Here is a 20,724-nt window from a genome sequence, read left to right as displayed (position 1 = left end):
TCTGGTTTCCCCCTTCAAGCTAGACGAGTTTCGTTCTTTGTAGTTTTTTAGTTTGATGCTTATTTCGTGAGATATTTGGCCCGGTCACTATCAATGGACCACTCTGTATATCTGTTTGATATATCATGTGACCCCTTTCCCTTTGAAAACTACGAGTTGCATCCATGATAATGGCTTCCAAAATGGCCGCAATGTTGGTCACATATTATCCCAGGTTTCCTTCCATCTCCAAACTCATACTACGTCAATTTAAATGTATGTTTATGAGCGGTCTAAGGAGCTGCAGTCATGGACTGTGCAGCTGGTCCCGGCGGAGGTTTGAGTCCTCCCTCGGGCATGGGTGTGTGTTCAAAAATGGCTCTGAGCACTATGGGACTCAACTGCTGTGGTCATAAGTCCCCTAGAACTTAGAACTACTTAAACCTAACTAACCTAAGGACAGCACACAACACCCAGCCATCACGAGGCAGAGAAAATCCCTGACCCCGCTGGGAATCGAACCCGGGAACCCGGGCGTGGGTAGCGAGAACGCTACCGCACGACCACGAGATGCGGGCATGGGTGTGTGTGTTTGTCCTTAGGATAATTTAGGTTAAGTGACGTGTAAGCTTAGGGACTGATGACCTTAGCAGTTAAGTCCCATAAGATTTCACACACCTTTTTTAAATGTATGTTTATCCTCCTGTTTTTGTTACAGAAGTGTCGTTCCCCCATCTGATTGCCACCAGTTTGTTATTCAGCGACGTCAGCAAGATGTTTCTCCCACTCTCAGAGGTCCTTAACGTGCACTTTTCACCCAACCGCTCTTTCTTCTGCATTTAACAGTAGACCTCCTTTTCCACTCTCAATGTTGCTGACTTTTCTAACTTTCTGACAGTTATTTTGAATTTTCTGCGTACTGATACTATCCTTATAATGGTGTTTTTCTTCTTGATCCCTTCAATTTTTTCCTTGAAATTTTAGTTTCCTTTGCGTTTCCTGTTACTTTCACTATTGTGACCCTTTCTTTTCCTGGACGTTTATACAATTTTCTTATTTGGTGGATCAATTAAATCGGTGAGTTGGGAAAGAGGTCATGTCTATTTTTTTTTTTTTTTTTTTCAAATTACGTTTACCTGAGATACCCGATCTTTATATCTGTACGCATCGTTTGGTATAACAACGAGTCGTGTTCCATCAACAGAAATGCTCGTTAGATAGATACTACGTCAGAGAAGGGGCCATGTTCGGAGTTGACTCCAAGTGTGAAACTGAGATACGTTTGTCGTCTCAGATGCAGAACTTAAAGCGCAATAAATTTGCAAACGGAAGATATTCTGGACTTCAACATCTGGTGACCTAACCACAGTGCGCTCTTACGGTAACTACACAAAAATGATGTTCCAGATTTATACATACAGTCACTTCGTTTTCAGTCGCGATTCTCCTGGAATTACTGAAGCACCATTCACTGATGGACTCATTGCTTTCCAGTTGCCACCGCTCAGAGGATAATGTAAAGAACATCTACCGGATAAACAAGCATGTAGTGGACCTGTTCTAATACAAAAAGAAGGCACTAAGCGATGTAAAGAAAGTTCATACCACACGAGCAGAAACCGTTTTATAACAGTATCTGCCAATGACTACCAAAGGACGGACAAGATAGGAATGGTTCAAGGGTGTTCACTATTCTCTGCTTTGCTATATTTTCGTTGCGGTTGTATTTTGCATATTTTGGGTACATTGCGAATAAACCTCTACGCTCATACCAGACTCTTATTGCTATTTGCATAACACAATTCTTACGTTGCAAACAGAACGCTAGTTGCCTCATGAATATCACAAGGTTCGAAAAAGGGTCATCTCCAGTACATTCAAACTGGATTACTGCTAAAGTATGTTGTGTTGGTGTATTTTGTTTCACCCTGGGCCCAACTGCCACATAGTCACTCCACAACACCATGCTTAAGACAATTGTACAGTAAAACAGTTTTTTGTGTCTCTTGAAAAAATTACTTTCTGAGACATGACTCGTTTCCAACTCGCCGATACGGTCGTAATATTTCTTCTTCCGCGATTTCGATTTTCAGACCTCTCTCCCTTCTCAACTAAATTACCTACTGTGGTATTCACTACATAGTATTTACAGCCTCTAAGAACTTCAAACGAACATCATCATTCCTCGCTTTATTGTACGGTGACTTTCCCTGGCGGCTGTCTTAAACTTTAGCCTAGTCTTCATCATTACTAAATTGTGAGAAGAGACTGCACCTGCTCCTGCGAACGTATTACAGTCAGATATTTGATTTTGGCATACCTGTCTCACCTGGATGTATTGCCGTTGGTAAGAGGTGGTATCGAGAAGTTTCCTCGATCTCATCAAGGACCAATTTTTGTTACAAATACACTACCGGCCATTAAAATTGCTACACCAAGAAGAAATGCAGATGATAAACGGGTATTCATTGGACAAATATATTATACTAGAACTGACATGTGATTACATTTTCACGCAATTTAGGTGCATAGATCCTGAGAAATCAGTACCCAGAACAACCGCCTCTGGCCGTAATAACGGCCTTGATACGCCTGGGCATTGAGTCAAACACAGCTTGGATGGCATGTACAGGTACAGCTGCCCATGCAGCTTCAACACGAGACCACACTTCATCAAGAGTGGTGACCGGCGTATTGCGACGAGCCAGTTGCTCATCCACCATTGACCAGACGTTTTCAATTGGTGAGAGATCTGGAGAATGTGCTGGCCACGCCAGCAGTCGAACATTTTCTGTATCCAGAAAGGCCCGTAGAGGATCTGCCACATGCGGTCGTGCATTATCCTGCTCAAATGCAGGGTTTCGCAGGGATCGAATGAAGGGTTGAGCCACGGGTCGTAACACATCTGAAATGTAACGTCCACTCTTCAAATTGCCGTCAATGGGAACAAGAGGTTCACCGCGATGACGCCAAACACGGATGCGACCTCCATGATGCTGTAAACAGATCCTGGATTCATCCGAAAAAATGACGTTTTGCCACTCGTGCACTCAGGTTCGTCGTTCAGTACACCGTCGCAGGCGCTCCTGTCTGTGATGCACCGTCAAGGGTAACCGCAGCCATGGTCTCATAGTCCATGCTACTGCAAACGTCGTCGAACTGTTCGTGCAGATGGTTGTTGTCTTGCAAACGTCCCCATCTGTTGACTCAGGGATCGAGACGTGGCTGCACGATCCGTTACAGTCGTGCGGATAAGATGCCTGTCATCTCGACTGCTAGTGATACGAGGCCGTTGGGATCCAGCACGCCGTTCCGTATTACGCTCCTCAACCCACCGATTACACATTCTCCTAACAGTCATTGGATCTCGACCAAGGCTAGCAGCAATGTAGCGATGCCATGAACCGCAATCGCGATAGGCTACAATCCGACCGTTATCAAAGTCGGAAACGTGATGGTATGCATTTCTCCTCCTTACACGAGGCGTCACAACAACGTTTCACCAGGCAACGCCGGTCAACTGCTGTTTGTCTATGAGAAATCGGTTGGAAACTTTCCTCATGTCAGCACGTTGTAGGTGTTGCCACCGGCGCCAACCTTGTGTGAATGATCTGAAAAGCTAATCATTTGCATATCACAGCATCTTGTTCCTGTCGGTTAAATTTCGCGTCTGTAGCACGTCATCTTCGTGGTGTAGCAATTTTAATGGCCAGTAATGTATTTACAGCCTCTAAGAACTTCAAACGAACATCATCATTCCTCACTTTATTGTACGGTGACTTTCCCTGGCGACTGTCTTAAACTTTAGCCTAGTCTTCATCATTACTAAATTGTGAGAAGAGACTGCACCTGCTCCTGTGAACGTCTTACAGTCAGATATCTGATTTTGGGATTGTCTCACCTGGATGTATTGCCGTTGGTACGAGATGGTATCCAAAAGTTTCCTCCATCTCACCAAGGACCGCAGACTCAATTTTTTTTCCAAATATTAACAGACACCTTGTCTATAATGGTGAAATGCGGGATAATTTTGCAGGTCACATGCGTGAGTACCATATTCTGTATATAAAGTTTTGCTCACTGATTTGTGGACAGAATTTAAAATGCATCCTTTTTGATGTTTTAGCAAACTTTTGATGAACAGTTGGCTACCTACTCGGAAGACCACACGCGTCATTTCCTTGACGTCTGCATAAAGGAAATGAAGAAGGACGCCGCAGACCAAGGCTTACCCTTCGACAGTAAGTGTTCCTGTTCGTAGAACAATGTTTTGAAAGATTTCATGATGACTACACCTGCCATTATCTTTATTTTATGTACGATTGTACAATTTCATTGTACGTTTTACGATTGTATATTTTCAAGTATTTTATGGATGATTCTTAGTAGTAAATTATGCCATGTATGTTGTTCGCCTGTGATTCCATGTTATGCTCATAAAATAAATCCGAGATGTCTTACGCTATTTTAGGAACATTTTACTTTCGAGCACTTGTTACAAAGTTATACGCAGAATAATGTTCACCTGACGGCGAAAATGCTTGACTGATTGGTTTTGAACTTTTACATCAGATACTGGATCTATACCAAAGCTAACACTCCAATTTGTGGGATTTATGTAGTAATAGAAAATCACATACTCTCAAGCCAGCATTCCAATTTGTGGCATGCATGTAGTAATGAAAAATCACTTGAATAGGAACACCTGCTTCATTGGCTAATGTCAAAATGAATACAATAATTCCACGAATGTTCCAATCACCCTGCATATGAAGATGTATCATATCTATAAAAGTCATATTAAATTCACATTTTTGAAATCTGTTTTGCCGTTGCCGTGATAACTGAGAAAATAGCTTGTAACAGAATGTCGGTTTGCTTATCTGAGCAAAACTTGTTATTAGTTGTTCCGCATCCGCAAAGGATGCCCTTCACAGTAAACACCCTGGCAGAGCTATCCAGGAGGAGTTTTTGCATTAGAATTTATGCTTTCCTACTGACGCCAGTGATAACGAGGACCATGACGTCCTTTTGAAAGTCTAAAAGTCACATGCATGCACTAATATAAAGCCGTAACAGAAAGCAGTGTGTCATATGGAGGAATTGTAGAACAGTAGGAAAACTAAATTCAGAATGACTGGCATAAAATATTCAGAACCGGGTCAGCCTTTGTTCTTAACCAACACAACTCAAAACCATGTGGTTGTTGTAGGACACAGAATGAAAAACTGAGAACATTAGTGGTGAGAACCGCCTTTTGTAATTAAGATTAAACGTAGAGCGGCAGACACATTTCTGTATGCGGCAGATGGAACCTCGGTTAAATTGGAAGTAAGTTCACAGAAATAACTTACCTTTTATCTTTTTTTGTGATGTTAAGTTATCAAGGTCGATAATGTCATCTTACCTAAAAATCACTTAAAATGAAAGTCCCTCCAGAAAACGCACCACAACCATCGGGGTACCATGTAGGCCACTGGCCTACCAACATCAGTCTCCTAAAAACTGTGGTGGGTGAACACAAAACACTCACAGCAACCGTAATCTCGGAAGTATGAAAGCTGCCCTAAAGGTCTTACGTTTGCTAAATCTGATAAGGAGGTGAGTGTCTTATTTCACAGATATGACCTAGAAACATTTAATGGTTGGCTTGGTTCAAATGGCTCTGAGCACTATGGGACTCAACTGCTGAGGTCATTACTCTCCTAGAACTTAGAACTAGTTAAACCTAACTAACCTAAGGACATCACAAACATCCATGCCCGAGGCAGGATTCGAACCTGCGACCGTAGCGGTCTTGCGGTTCCAGACTGCAGCGCCTTTAACCGAACGGCCACTTCGGCCGGCACATTTAATGCGTCCACAGCTTTTATAGAAGTCGTATTTTATGTTAACCAGGGGCCTAGAAGCGACGGAGAGGCTCCGTCCCCGCCGCAGCCGCAGTGGTCCACAACCCCACGACGTCTACCGCAGTCCACTTCACTCCTCACCACTCTTGCAAGGTTATTCTGCGGTTCGACCACCGGTGGATACTCCCCCCCCCCCCCCCCACACACACACACTCCCTATGTTTGCGTGGTAGAGTAATGGTTGTGTACGCGCACGTGGAGGACGTGTTTGCGCAGCAATCGCCGACAAAGTGTAGCTGAGGCGGAATAAGGGGGAAAAGCCCGCATTCGCCGAGGCAGATGGAAAACCGCCTAAAAACGATCCACAGACTGGCCGGCTCACCGGACCTCGACATAAGTTCGCCGGGCGGATTCGCGGCGGGGATCAGGCGCTCCTTCCCAATCCGGAAAGCTGTGCGTTAGACCGCACGGCTAACCGGGCGGGCTTATATAGAAGTTAGTCATATTCAGTTTCATTAACCCAGTCTTTTCCTGGCACAGGCGAGCACAAAGTAGAGAACGATACAAGAAGACTGGTACTGTTGTTGTGGTCTTCAGTCCGAAGACTGGTTTGATGCAGCTCTCCATGCTACTCTATTCCGTGCAAGGCCCCTCATCTCCGAATAACTGCTGCAACGTACATCCTTCTGCTTACTATATTCATCTCTTGGTCTCCCTCTACGATTTTTACTCCCCACACTTCCCTCCAATACTAAATTGGTGATCCCCTTATTCTCAGAATGTGTCCTATCAACCGATCCCTTCTTTTAGTCAAGTTGTGGCATAAATTTCTTGTCTACTCAGTTATTTTCAGTACCTCCTCATTAGTTATACGATCTACCCATCAAGTCTTCAGTATTCTTCTGTATCACCACATTTCGAAACCTCTATTCTCTTCTTGTCTACATCGTTTAACATCCATGTGTCACTTCCATAGTCTACACTCCAGACAAATAACTTCAGAAGAGACTTCCCAACCCTTACGTTTATAATACGAGGGCAGTTCAATAAGTAATGCAACACATTTTTTTCTCGGCCAATTTTGGTTGAAAAAACCGGAAATTTCTTGTGGAATATTTTCAAACATTCCCGCTTCGTCTCTTATAGTTTCATTGACTTCCGACAGGTGGCAGCGCTGTACGGAGCTGTTAAAATGGCGTCTGTAACGGATGTGCGTTGCAAACAACGGGCAGTGATCGAGTTTCTTTTGGCGGAAAACCAGGCCACCTCAGATATTCATAGGCGCTTGCAGAATGTCTACGGTGATCTGGCAGTGGACAAAAGCACGGTGAGTCGTTGGGCAAAGCGTGTGTCATCATCGCCGCAAGGTCAAGCAAGACTGTCTGATCTCCCGCGTGCGGGCCGGCCGTGCACAGCTGTGACTCCTGCAATGGCGGAGCGTGCGAACACACTCGTTCGAGAAGATCGACGGATCACCATCAAACAACTCAGTGCTCAACTTGACATCTCTGTTGGTAGTGCTGTCACAATTGTTCACCAGTTGGGATATTCAAAGGTTTGTTCCCGCTGGGTCCCTCGTTGTCTAACCGAACACCATAAAGAGCAAAGGAGAACCATCTGTGCGGAATTGCTTGCTCGTCATGTGGCTGAGGGTGACAATTTCTTGTCAAAGATTGTTACAGGCGATGAAACATGGGTTCATCACTTCGAACCTGAAACAAAACGGCAATCAATGGAGTGGCGCCACATCCACTCCCCTACCAAGAAAATGTTTAAAGCCATACCCTCAGCCGGTAAAGTCATGGTTACAGTCTTCTGGGACGCTGAAGGGGTTATTCTGTTCGATGTCCTTCCCCATGGTCAAACGATCAACTCTGAAGTGTATTGTGCTACTCTTCAGAAATTGAAGAAACGACTTCAGCGTGTTCGTAGGCACAAAAATCTGAACGAACTTCTCCTTCTTCATGACAACGCAAGACCTCACACAAGTCTTCGCACCCGAGAGGAGCTCAGAAAACTTCAGTGGACTGTTCTTCCTCATGCACCCTACAGCCCCGATCTCGCACCGTCGGATTTCCATATGTTTGGCCCAATGAAGGACGCAATCCGTGGGAGGCACTACGCGGATGATGAAGAAGTTATTGATGCCGTACGACGTTGGCTCCGACATCGACCAGTGGAATGGTACCGTGCAGGCATACAGGCCCTCATTTCAAGGTGGCGTAAGGCCGTAGCATTGCATGGAGATTACGTTGAAAAATAGTGTTGTGTAGCTAAAAGATTGGGGAATAACCTGGTGTATTTCAATGCTGAATAGAACAACCCCTGTTTCAGAAAAAAAATGTGTTGCATTACTTATTGAAATGCCCTCGTAGATGTCAATAAATTTCTCCTTTTCACAAGTCTTTTCTTGCTATAGCCGGTCTGCATTTTATATCGTCTCTACCTCGGCCATCATCATTTATTTTGCTGCACAAATAGCAAGACTTATCTACTGAGTCTAGAGTCTCGTTTAGTTACGTAATTCCCTCGGCATCACCTGATTTAATTCGACTATATTCCATTACCCTTGTTTTCCTTTTGTTGAAGTCGGGATGAGGGGTACACTTAGCATGGAAACACGTTAAATGTTTGCCAAACGGGCAGTGACGCCAGGCTGTCCTGGGCAAAAGGTAACTTCACGTAAAATGCCGGAGGCAGCGGACCAGCCGTTCAAAACAACACCTACACCCCAGGGCCCAGCCGGAAGTCACTCCCCATTAGACGTCACGTCACAGCTTGTGTGCACCGAAGCGGAACGTGGCACTGCTGCCACAACCGCAAGTCGCAGAAAACTGGAACTCAAACAGACCGCAGAAGACACGGCAAACACCAACCAAACATCAATTAACATAAGTTAAGAGATCAATAAACAACAAATAAATTAAGAACCAATTGCTCTTTTACTATTACTGAGACAGTGCATACAAATAAATGCACGCATATAAAATTCTACGTACTAATGATTCCCTTTTACAGAATACGAGCCTTTACTAATAACTAGGCCCCAGATTTTAATTACCTAAAAAACAGTTAAATATGCAAGCATTTATGACCTAAAGCTTACATAAATATGACCTTAAAAAATAAAATATGAGTTAATAGAAGTTTATTTAAACCATTCTTGTTTGTTTATTTAATTTTTTATTCACCATAAAGTAATACAAAATTCACTTCGCAAAATATTGTAACTATAGTTCTTTCTTTCTGTAGGGTTTGTGGTTAATTTGCTCCTATTTTTTTTAATGTCTGAATGTTTTATTTTCTAAACACAAAGTACAGTGAAATGATCATCTATCGAAACAGTAAAACAATGTTTTTATTTCTACATAGTATTTAAAGAGTTTCACATTATTTAATACCATATGCCAATCTTCAGTATTTGCAAAGTTGCGCTGGATCACAAGGTGCATTTTCAGGTTTTCCAGTGTCAAAGATCTACGGTTGTCGCCGAGGATAGTTTTGTACCTGGAAAAGCTCCTCTCCACTTCACAACACGTCACTGGAGCGTATTTGAAGGCAGCCAGGTCACTGGAGTTAAGCTTTGTTTCAGTATCTTCAAATGTTGCGGCATTCCCTGGAAGACTGTCACTAATTTTGCACAGTGTAGAATATCCAGGATCCCGTTGGAGAACACTTTGCAATTTGATTTTCACTTAGTCAGCCTCATGACCACGAGCTCGACCCAACTCACTCGGCACATGTTGCACAATACTCAGGGCCTCACATAGCTGAGTGCCAACAGCTTCCAGTCGTTTGATGGCTTTTGATATCACTGAAAAATTGGCGTTGATGTGTGCCAAGTTTCGAGACAATGTATCTGTAAAAACTTCTTTCACAGTTTTGATAGCACTTGATTCATCGCTAACAAGCTCACATAAGATTGTCTTTATTTGGGTGTAGTTGGTGCAGTAATACTCAGCAGCATTAAGCCAAGAACCCCATTGCGTAAGAGCAGGTTTAGGTGGGAGGGGCGTTGAAGGTGCTTGTTCCTTGAATTTCTGTATCCGTAGCAGATCCTTCACATAAATTGTCTTGCCACAGGAAATTGATTTGTCCACGTCAGGGTAATTTCATCGCACCTCTTCGGCAACTCTGTGCAACGCATGTGCAAGGCAAGTGGTGTACACCATAGTGGGCTAGAGAATCTGAAGCCCTTTGGCTGCTTTAGCCATATATGAAGCACCATCTGTTACAAGCAGCAAAACGTTGTCTCTTTTCACACCATCCGGCCACAGTAGCTTCAGAGAGTTGTCAAACAAAATAGCAATCGTCGAATTGTTTACTCTGTTGAGAACTTCCCCCCCCCCCCTCCCATGAACCATGGACCTTGCTGTTGGTGGGGAGGCTTGCGTGCCTCAGCGATACATATAGCCGTACCGTAGGTGCAACCACAACGGAGGGGTATCTGTTGAGAGGCCAGACAAACGTGTGGTTCCTGAAGAGGGGCAGCAGCCTTTTCAGTAGTTGCAGGGGCAACAGTCTGGATGATTGACTTATCTGGCCTTGTAACAATAACCAAAACGGCCTTGCTGTGCTGGTACTGCGAACGGCTGAAAGCAAGGGGAAACTACAGCCGTAATTTTTCCCGAGGACATGCAGCTTTACTGTATGATTAAATGATGATGGCGTCCTCTTGGGTAAAATATTCCGGAGGTAAAATAGTCCCCCATTCGGATCTCCGGGCGGGGACTACTCAAGAGGATGTCGTTATCAGGAGAAAGAAAACTGGCGTTCTACGGGTCGGAGCGTGGAATGTCAGATCCGTTAATCGGGCAGGTAGGTTAGAAAATTTAAAAAGGGAAATGGATAGGTTAAAGTTAGATATAGTGGGAATTAGTGAAGTTCGGTGGCAGGAGGAACAAGACTTCTGGTCAGGTGACTACAGGGTTATAAACACAAAATCAAATAGGGGTAATGCAGGAGTAGGTTTGATAATGAATAGGAACATAGGAATGCGGGTAAGCTACTACAAACAGCGTAGTGAACGCATTATTGTGGCCAAGATAGATACGAAGCCCACACCTACTACAGTAGTACAAGTTTATATGCCAACTAGCTCTGCAGATGACGAAGAAATTGAAGAAATGTATGATGAAATAAAAGAAATTATTCAGATAGTGAAGGGAGACGAAAATTTAATAGTCATGGGTGACTGGAATTCGAGTGTAGTAAAAGGGAGAGAAGGAAACATAGTAGGTGAATATGGATTGGGGCTAAGAAATGAAAGAGGAAGCCGCCTGGTAGAATTTTGCACAGAGCATAACTTAATCATAGCTAACACTTTGTTTAAGAATCATGAAAGAAGGTTGTATACATGGAAGAACCCTGGAGATACTAAAAGGTATCAGATAGATTATATAATGGTAAGACAGAGATTTAGGAACCAGGTTTTAAATTGTAAGACATTTCAAGGGGCAGATGTGGACTCTGACCACAATCTATTGGTTATGACCTGTAGATTAAAACTGAAGAAACTGCAAAAAGGTGGGAATTTAATGAGATAGGACCTGGATAAACTGAAAGAACCAGAGGTTGTACAGAGTTGCAGGGAGAGCATAAGGGAACAATTGACAGGAATTGGGGAAAGAAATACATTAGAAGAAGAATGGGTAGCTCTGAGGGATGAAGTAGTGAAGGCAGCAGAGGATCAAGTAGGTAAAAAGACGAGGTCTAGTAGAAATACTTGGGTAACAGAAGAAATATTGAATTTAATTGATGAAAGGAGAAAATATAAAAATGCAGTAAATGAAGCAGGCAAAAAGGAAAACAAACGTCTCAAAAATGAGATCGACAGGAAGTGCAAAATGGCTACGCAGGGATGGCTAGAGGACAAATGTAAGGATGTAGAGGCTTATCTCACTAGGGGTAAGATAGATACTGCCTACAGGAAAATTAAAGAGACCTTTGGAGATAAGAGAACGACTTGTATGAATATCAAGAGCTCAGATGGAAACCCAGTTCTAAGCAAGGAAGGGAAAGCAGAAAGGTGGAAGGTGTATATAGAGGGTCTATACAAGGGCGATGTACTTGAGGACAATATTATGGAAATGGAAGAGGATGTAGATGAAGATGAAATGGGAGATACGATACTGCGTGAAGAGTTTGACAAAGCACTGAAAGACCTGAGTCGAAACAAGGCCCCCGGAGTAGACAACATTCCATTGGAACTACTGACAGCCTTGGGAGAGCCAGTCCTGACAAAACTCTACCATCTGGTGAGCAAGATGTATGAAACAGGCGAAATACCCTCAGACTTCAAGAAGAATATAATAATTCCAATCCCAAAGAAAGCAGGTGTTGACAGATGTGAAAATTACCGAACCATCAGTTTAATAAGTCACAGCTGCAAAATACTAACATGAATTCTTTACAGACGAATGGAAAAACTAATAGAAGCCAACCTCGGGGAAGATCAGTTTGGATTCTGTAGAAACACTGGAACACGTGAGGCAATACTGACCCTACGACTTATCTTAGAAGAAAGATTAAGGAAAGGCAAACCTACGTTTCTAGCATTTGTAGACTTAGAGAAAGCTTTTGACAATGTTGACTGGAATACTCTCTTTCAAATTCTAAAGGTGGCAGGGGTAAAATACAGGGAGCGAAAGGCTATTTACAATTTGTACAGAAACCAGATGGCAGTTATAAGAGTCGAGGGACATGAAAGGGAAGCAGTGGTTGGGAAGGGAGTAAGACAGGGTTGTAGCCTCTCCCCGATGTTATTCAATCTGTATATTGAGCAAGCAGTAAAGGAAACAAAAGAAAAATTCGGAGTAGGTATTAAAATCCATGGAGAAGAAATAAAAACGTTGAGGTTCGCCGATGACATTGTAATTCTGTCAGAGACAGCAAAGGACTTGGAAGAGCAGTTGAATGGAATGGACAGTGTCTTGAAAGGAGGATATAAGATGAACATCAACAAAAGCAAAACGAGGATAATGGAATGTAGTCGAATTAAGTCGGGTGATGCTGATGGAATTAGATTAGGAAATGAGGCACTTAAAGTAGTAAAGGAGTTTTGCTATTTAGGGAGCAAAATAACTGATGATGGTCGAAGTAGAGAGGATATAAAATGTAGACTGGCAATGGCAAGGAAAGCGTTTCTGAAGAAGAGAAATTTGTTAACATCGAGTATAGATTTAAGTGTCAGGAAGTCATTTCTGAAGGTATTTGTATGGAGTGTAGCCATGTATGGACGATAAATAGTTTGGACAAGAAGAGAATAGAAGCTTTCGAAATGTGGTGCTACAGAAGAATGCAGAAGATTAGATGGGTAGATCACATAACTAATGAGGAAGTACTGAATAGGATTGGGGAGAAGAGAAGTTTGTGGCACAACTTTACCAGAAGACGGGATCGGTTGGTATGACATGTTCTGAGGCATCAAGGGATCACCAATTTAGCATTGGAGGGCAGCGTGGAGGGTAAAAATCGTAGAGGGAGACCAAGAGATGAATACACTAAGCAGATTCAGAAGGATGTAGGTTGCAGTAGGTACTGGGAGATGAAGAAGCTTTCACAGGATAGAGTAGCATGGAGAGCTGCATCAAACCAGTCTCAGGACTGAAGACCACAACAACAACAACATTGAGAGCTCCACACGTTAGTAGGAACATATCTCCAGGGCCATCAACTTTTAGAACACCAACAACGATATTTGCAATATATCGCCCACTAATATCCGTAGTTTCATCCATCGACAGCCAGATCTTTTGCTCAGCAATAGTAATTCGTTATTTTGTTGAGCACATCATTGTAGCATACGGATAAATAGTTCTTTCTCAGTGTAGATACATCTGGAACTGGATGTGTTGTGTACTTCTCCAAGAACCGTCTGAAGCGTGGATTCTTCAGCTTTTCCAATGGGATGTTGGAGGACACCATCGTCTCACACAAATCCTTGCAGAATGATTGCACGGTTGACCTGTCTGTTCAAATAACAGCGTTTGCCTGCTGTTATTTTCAGCACTTCGTTTCACACAGCTGCTGAGCTTAGCGGTATTACATTGTTGCACATTAAAGCGCTTTTCTGCACTAACTTTCACTTCACGCAGTTCACAAAATAATATTTTCCCATCAGTACTAAAGAACTTGTCTCCAAATTCTCGAACATATCCTCGCAACTTCACGCTGCCGGAGCACTTTGTTTTAGTCATGTTGAACAAGGCAAAGGCTGTATTCAAACTGGTTACTGGGAACACCTGTGCTACTGCGATGATTACTACGGCAGAAGCCGCCTTTGTTGGCTCTGAGAGCGTATTTTCGACTCTGCGCAACAATGTTTTATATTCGTGAAACGACTGTTGTGGTATACCGATTTTTTGCTACGGTCCTGAGAAATAAAGCTGTGTACTAATTTATCTGTTTGTCTTTCATAATAGCACGTTAGATATTGTCTCGTGAGCAACATATTCATGTTCTTATTCGTGTGGCCCGTAAGATACGAGAAAAACTGTATATGCATTTTTGGCAAACGTTGACGGAAATATGAGCTATTATATTAAAAGTTAGCCGCAATATGACCTATTACTAAAATTTGTTGAAATATGACTTTATATGCACAATCAAAATACATTTTTCGACACTAAAATCCCTAGATTAGTGTATAAATTGTTCTAAAATTCACCCTATAGTTCAGAAAAAAATATGACTTGTCATTAAAATCCGGGCCCTACTATTAACTGAGTGAGTGCTTTCAAATAAATGCACATGTATAAAGGAACTACGTACAAATGACTAGCTTTACAGAATAGGAGTCTTTACTAATAACTGAGTAAGTGCTTTCAATGGAAGTGACCCAAATTTTACAGCAATATACAAGGGTCGTCGATTTGATGCCAATCAAAATACACTGAAAATCTCATACAGACAATACACAAACTTCTGGGTACTGTCCCAAAAAAGAAAAAAAACCACACCTTCGAGCTAATCAGCTTTCTAATAGTAATCCAAACAGCGGATTTTTAAACCAAGTGGTTACACACTCTGCCGGCTGCTCTTAGTTCAACAACGCGTACATTATGGCAACCAAGCAACGAGTTCACTCGCTGCAACGCAAATCGTTCAGCAAAACGAAGGCACCGAAATCACTTACTCCATCGATGGAGAGCGCTGTTCGAGATGGTCTCCAGTGATGGGTCTCCCCTAGAAAACGGGCACCAAAGCAATGAGACCAACAGCGCCCGCAGTTGACATCAGGCAGGTCCACCACAAACTCGCGACCATGTTACGAGGTAGGCCCGGCGTTCTGCTGCTGGCCGAGCACGCGTGTCTTCCTCTTTTGTCCACGCAAGCACGTCCTTGTGCCCCTTAGCGAGTCCAACACCGACTGCCCCGAGAGCCAAACACCCGCGAGATCACAACAGGGGCAAAGATCCTAGTACAGCCGGGTAAACGATAGTGTCGCACCAAAGAGCTGGTGTCCAGAAAAGGCGCACCACGGCTCAGTCTCTTTTCAAGACTATCATTCTATTCAATTGACTTCCAGGCCTCTTGCTCTCTCTGAGAGAATTACAGTGTCTTCCTCTTGCGTCCACACAAGCACGTCCTTGTGCCCCTTAGCGAGTCCACACCAACTGCCCCGAGCGCCAAACACCCGCGAGACCACAACAGGGGCAAAGATCCTAGTACAGTTGGGTAATCGATAGTGTCGCCCCAAAGAGCTGGTGTCCAGAAAAGGCGCACCACGGCTCAGTCTCTTTTCAAGACTATCATTCTGTTCAATTGACTTCCAAGTCTCTTGCTCTCTCTGAGAGAATTACAGTGTCTTCCTCCTGCATCCATGCAAGCACGTCCTTGTGCCCCTTATCGAGTCCACTACAACTGCCCTGAACGCCAAACACCCGCGAGATCACAACAGGGGCAAAGATCCTAGTACAGTTGGGTAATCGATAGTGTCGCACCAAAGAGCTGGTGTCCAGAAAAGGCGCACCACGGCTCAGTCTCTTTTCAAGACTATCATTCTGTTCATTGACTTCCAAGTCTCTAACTCTCTCTCTGAGAGAATTACAGTGTCTTCCTCTTGCGTCCACACAAGCACGTCCTTGTACCCCTTAGAGAGTCCACACCAACTGCCCCAAGCGCCAAACACCCGCGAGATCACAACAGGGGCAAAGATCCTAGTACAGTTGGGTAATCGATAGTGTCGCACCAAAGAGCTGGTTCCAGAAAAGGCGCACCACGGCTCAGTCTCTTTTCAAGACTATCATTCTGTTCATTGACTTCCAAGTCTCTTGCTCTCTCTGAGAGAATTACAGTGTCTTCCTCTTGCGTCCACACAAGCACGTCCTTGTGCCCCTTAGCGAGTCCACACCAACTGCCCCAGGCGCCAAACACCCGCGAGTTCACAACAGGGGCAAAGATCCTAGTACAGTTGGGTAATCGATAGTGTCGCACCAAAGAGCTGGTGTCCAGAAAAGGCGCACCACGGCTCAGTCTCTTTTCAAGACTATCATTCTGTTCAATTGACTTCCTAGTCTCTTGCTCTCTCTGAGAGAATTACAGTGTCTTCCTCCTGCATCCGTGCAAGCACGTCCTTGTGCCCCTTAGCGAGTCCACTTCAACTGCCCTGAACGCCAAACACCCGCGAGATCACAACAGGGGCAAAGATCCTAGTACAGTTGGGTAATCGATAGTGTCGCACCAAAGAGCTGGTGTCCACAAAAGGCGCACCACGGCTCAGTCTCTTTTCAAGACTATCATTCTGTTCATTGACTTCCAAGTCTCTAGCTCTCTCTCTGAGAGAATTACAGTGTCTTCCTCTTGCGTCCACACAAGCACGTCCTTGTGCCCCTTAGCGAGTCCACACCAACTGCCCCGAGCGCCAAACACCCGCGAGATCACAACAGGGGCAAAGATCCTAGTACAGTTGGGTAATCGATAGTGTCGCACCAAAGAGCTGGTGTCCAGAAAAGGCGCACCACGGCTCAGTCTCTTTTCAAGACTATCATTCTGTTCAATTGACTTCCAAGTCTCTTGCTCTCTCGGAGAGAATTACAGTGTCTTCCTCCTGCATCCATGCAAGCTCGTCCTTGTGCCTCTTAGCGAGTCCACTTCAACTGCCCTGAACGCCAAACACCCGCGAGATCACAACAGGGGCAAAGATCCTAGTACAGTTGGGTAATCGATAGTGTCGCACCAAAGAGCTGGTGTCCAGAAAAGGCGCACCACGGCTCAGTCTCTTTTCAAGACTATCATTCTGTTCATTGACTTCCAAGTCTCTAACTCTCTCTCTGAGAGAATTACAGTGTCTTCCTCTTGCGTCCACACAAGCACGTCCTTGTGCCCCTTAGCGAGTCCACACCAACTGCCCCGAGCGCCAAATGCCTGCGAGATCACAACAGGGGCAAAGATCCTAGTACAGTTGGGTAATCGATAGTGTCGCACCAAAGAGCTGGTGTCCAGAAAAGGCGCACCACGGCTCAGTCTCTTTTCAAGACTATCATTCTGTTCATTGACTTCCAAGTCTCTTGCTCTCTCTGAGAGAATTACAGTGTCTTCCTCCTGCATCCATGCAAGCACGTCCTTGTGCCCCTTAGCGAGTCCACTTCAACTGCCCTGAACGCCAAACACCCGCGTGATCACAACAGGGGCAAAGATCCTAGTACAGTTGTGTAATCGATAGTGTCGCACCAAAGAGCTGGTGTCCAGAAAAGGCGCACCACGGCTCAGTCTCTTTTCAAGACTATCATTCTGTTCATTGACTTCCAAGTCTCTAACTCTCTCTCTGAGAGAATTACAGTGTCTTCCTCTTGTGTCCATGCAAGCACGTCCTTGTGCCCCTTAGCGAGTCCACACCAACTGCCCCGAGCGCCAAACACCCGCGAGATCACAACAGGGGCAAAGATCCTAGTACAGTTGGGTAATCGATAGTGTCGCACCAAAGAGCTGGTGTCCAGAAAAGGCGCACCACGGCTCAGTCTCTTTTCAAGACTATCATTCTGTTCAATTGACTTCCAAGTCTCTTGCTCTGTCTGAGAGAATTACAGTGTCTTCCTCCTGCATCCGTGCAAGCACGTCCTTGTGCCCCTTAGCGAGTCCACTTCAACTGCCCTGAACGCCAAACACCCGCGAGATCACAAGAGGGGCAAAGATCCTAGTACAGTTGGGTAATCGATAGTGTCGCACCAAAGAGCTGGTGTCCAGAAAAGGCGCACCACGGCTCAGTCTCTTTTCAAGACTATCATTCTGTTCATTGACTTCCAAGTCTCTAACTCTCTCTCTGAGAGAATTACAGTGTCTTCCTCCTGCATCCATGCAAGCACGTCCTTGTGCCCCTTAGCGAGTCCACTTCAACTGCCCCGAGCGCCAGACACCCGCGAGATCACAACAGGGGCAAAGATCCTAGTACAGTTGGGTAATCGATAGTGTCGCACCAAAGAGCTGGTTCCAGAAAAGGCGCACCACGGCTCAGTCTCTTTTCAAGACTATCATTCTGTTCAACTGACTTCCAAGTCTCTAACTCTCTCTCTGAGAGAATTACAGTGTCTTCCTCTTGCGTCCACACAAGCACGTCCTTGTGCCCCTTAGCGAGTCCACACCAACTGCCCCAAGCGCCAAACACACGCGAGATCACAACAGGGGCAAAGATCCTAGTACAGTTGGGTAATCGATAGTGTCGCACCAAAGAGCTGGTGTCCACAAAAGGCGCACCACGGCTCAGTCTCTTTTCAAGACTATCATTCTGTTCATTGACTTCCAAGTCTCTTGCTCTCTCTGAGAGAATTACAGTGTCTTCCTCTTGCGTCCACACAAGCACGTCCTTGTGCCCCTTAGCGAGTCCACACCAACTGCCCCAAGCGCCAAACACCCGCGAGATCACAACAAGGGCAAAGATCCTAGTACAGTTGGGTAATCGATAGTGTCGCACCAAAGAGCTGGTGTCCAGAAAAGGCGCACCACGGCTCAGTCTCTTTTCAAGACTATCATTCTGTTCATTGACTTCCAAGTCTCTTGCTCTCTCTGAGAGAATTACAGTGTCTTCCTCCTGCATCCATGCAAGCACGTCCTTGTGCCCCTTAGCGAGTCCACTTCAACTGCCCTGAACGCCAAACACCCGCGAGTTCACAACAGGGGCAAAGATCCTAGTACAGTTGGGTAATCGATAGTGTCGCACCAAAGAGCTGGTGTCCAGAAAAGGCGCACAACGGCTCAGTCTCTTTTCAAGACTATCATTCTGTTCATTGACTTCCAAGTCTCTTGCTCTCTCTGAGACAATTACAGTGTCTTCCCCTTGCGTCCACACAAGCACGTCCTTGTGCCCCTTAGCGAGTCCACACCAACTGCCCCAAGCGCCAAACACCCGCGAGATCACAACAGGGGCAAAGATCCTAGTACAGTTGGGTAATCGATAGTGTCGCACCAAAGAGCTGGTGTCCAGAAAAGGCGCACCACGGCTCAGTCTCTTTTCAAGACTATCATTCTGTTCAACTGACTTCCAAGTCTCTAACTCTCTCTGAGAGAATTACAGTGTCTTCCTCCTGCATCCATGCAAGCACGTCCTTGTGCCCCTCAGCGAGTCCACTTCAACTGCCCCGAGCGCCAAACACCCGCGAGATCACAACAGGGGCTAAGATCCTAGTACAGTTGGGTAATCGATAGTGTCGCACCAAAGAGCTGGTGTCCAGAAAAGGCGCACCACGGCTCAGTCTCTTTTCAAGACTATCATTCTGTTCATTGACTTCCAAGTCTCTTGCTCTCTCTGAGAGAATTACAGTGTCTTCCTCCTGCATCCATGCAAGCACGTCCTTGTGCCCCTTAGCGAGTCCACTTCAACTGCCCTGAACGCCAAACACCCGCGAGATCACAACAGGGGCAAAGATCCTAGTACAGTTGGGTAATCGATTGTGTCGCACCAAAGAGCTGGTGTCCAGAAAAGGCGCACAACGGCTCAGTCTCTTTTCAAGACTATCATTCTGTTCATTGACTTCCAAGTCTCTAACTCACTCTCTGAGAGAATTACAGTGTCTTCCTCTTGCGTCCACACAAGCACGTCCTTGTGCCCCTTAGCAAGTCCACACCAACTGCCCCAAGCGCCAAACACCCGCGAGATCACAACAGGGGCAAAGATCCTAGTACAGTTGGGTAATCGATAGTGTTGCACCAAAGAGCTGGTGTCCAGAAAAGGCGCACCACGGCTCAGTCTCTTTTCAAGACTATCATTCTGTTCATTGACTTCCAAGTCTCTTGCTCTCTCTGAGAGAATTACAGTGTCTTCCTCCTGCATCCATGCAAGCACGTCCTTGTGCCCCTTAGCGAGTCCACTTCAACTGCCCCGAGCGCCAAACACCCGCGAGATCACAAGAGGGGCAAAGATCCTAGTACAGTTGGGTAATCGATAGTGTCGCACCAAAGAGCTGGTGTCCAGAAAAGGCGCACCACGGCTCAGTTTCTTTTCAAGACTATCATTCTGTTCAATTGTCTTCCAAGTCTCTTGCTCTCTCTGAGAGAATTACAGTGTCTTCCTCCTGCATCCGTGCAAGCACGTCCTTGTGCCCCGTAGCGAGTCCACTTCAACTGCCCTGAACGCCAAACACCCGCGAGTTCACAACAGGGGCAAAGATCCTAGTACAGTTGGGTAATCGATAGTGTCGCACCAAAGAGCTGGTGTCCAGAAAAGGCGCACCACGGCTCAGTCTCTTTTCAAGATTATCAATCTGTTCATTGACTTCCAAGTCTGTAACTCTCTCTCAGAGAGAATTACAGTGTCTTCCTCTTGCGTCCACACAAGCACGTCCTTGTGCCCCTTAGCGAGTCCACACCAACTGCCCCGAGCGCCAAACACCCGCGAGATCACAACAGGGGCTAAGATCCTAGTACAGTTGGGTAACTGATAGTGTCGCACCAAAGAGCTGGT

General features: G+C 45.1%; 1 protein-coding gene across 1 annotated transcript in view; it reads left to right on the top strand.

Moving 5' to 3' along the window:
- LOC126214940 (probable cytochrome P450 304a1) overlaps positions 1–20,724 on the top strand; it is a 122,625-nt gene that overhangs the window by 54,033 nt on the left and 47,868 nt on the right. Inside the window, exon 5 of the mRNA XM_049941578.1 lies at positions 4,106–4,220. Within this exon, the coding sequence (XP_049797535.1) occupies positions 4,106–4,220 (115 nt within the window). The remainder of the gene's footprint in view (positions 1–4,105; positions 4,221–20,724) is intronic.

This window comes from Schistocerca nitens, chromosome 12, assembly GCF_023898315.1.
Source record: "Schistocerca nitens isolate TAMUIC-IGC-003100 chromosome 12, iqSchNite1.1, whole genome shotgun sequence".
NCBI classification, from domain to species: domain Eukaryota; kingdom Metazoa; phylum Arthropoda; class Insecta; order Orthoptera; family Acrididae; genus Schistocerca; species Schistocerca nitens.
This window is presented reverse-complemented; position numbering and strand designations above follow the sequence as displayed.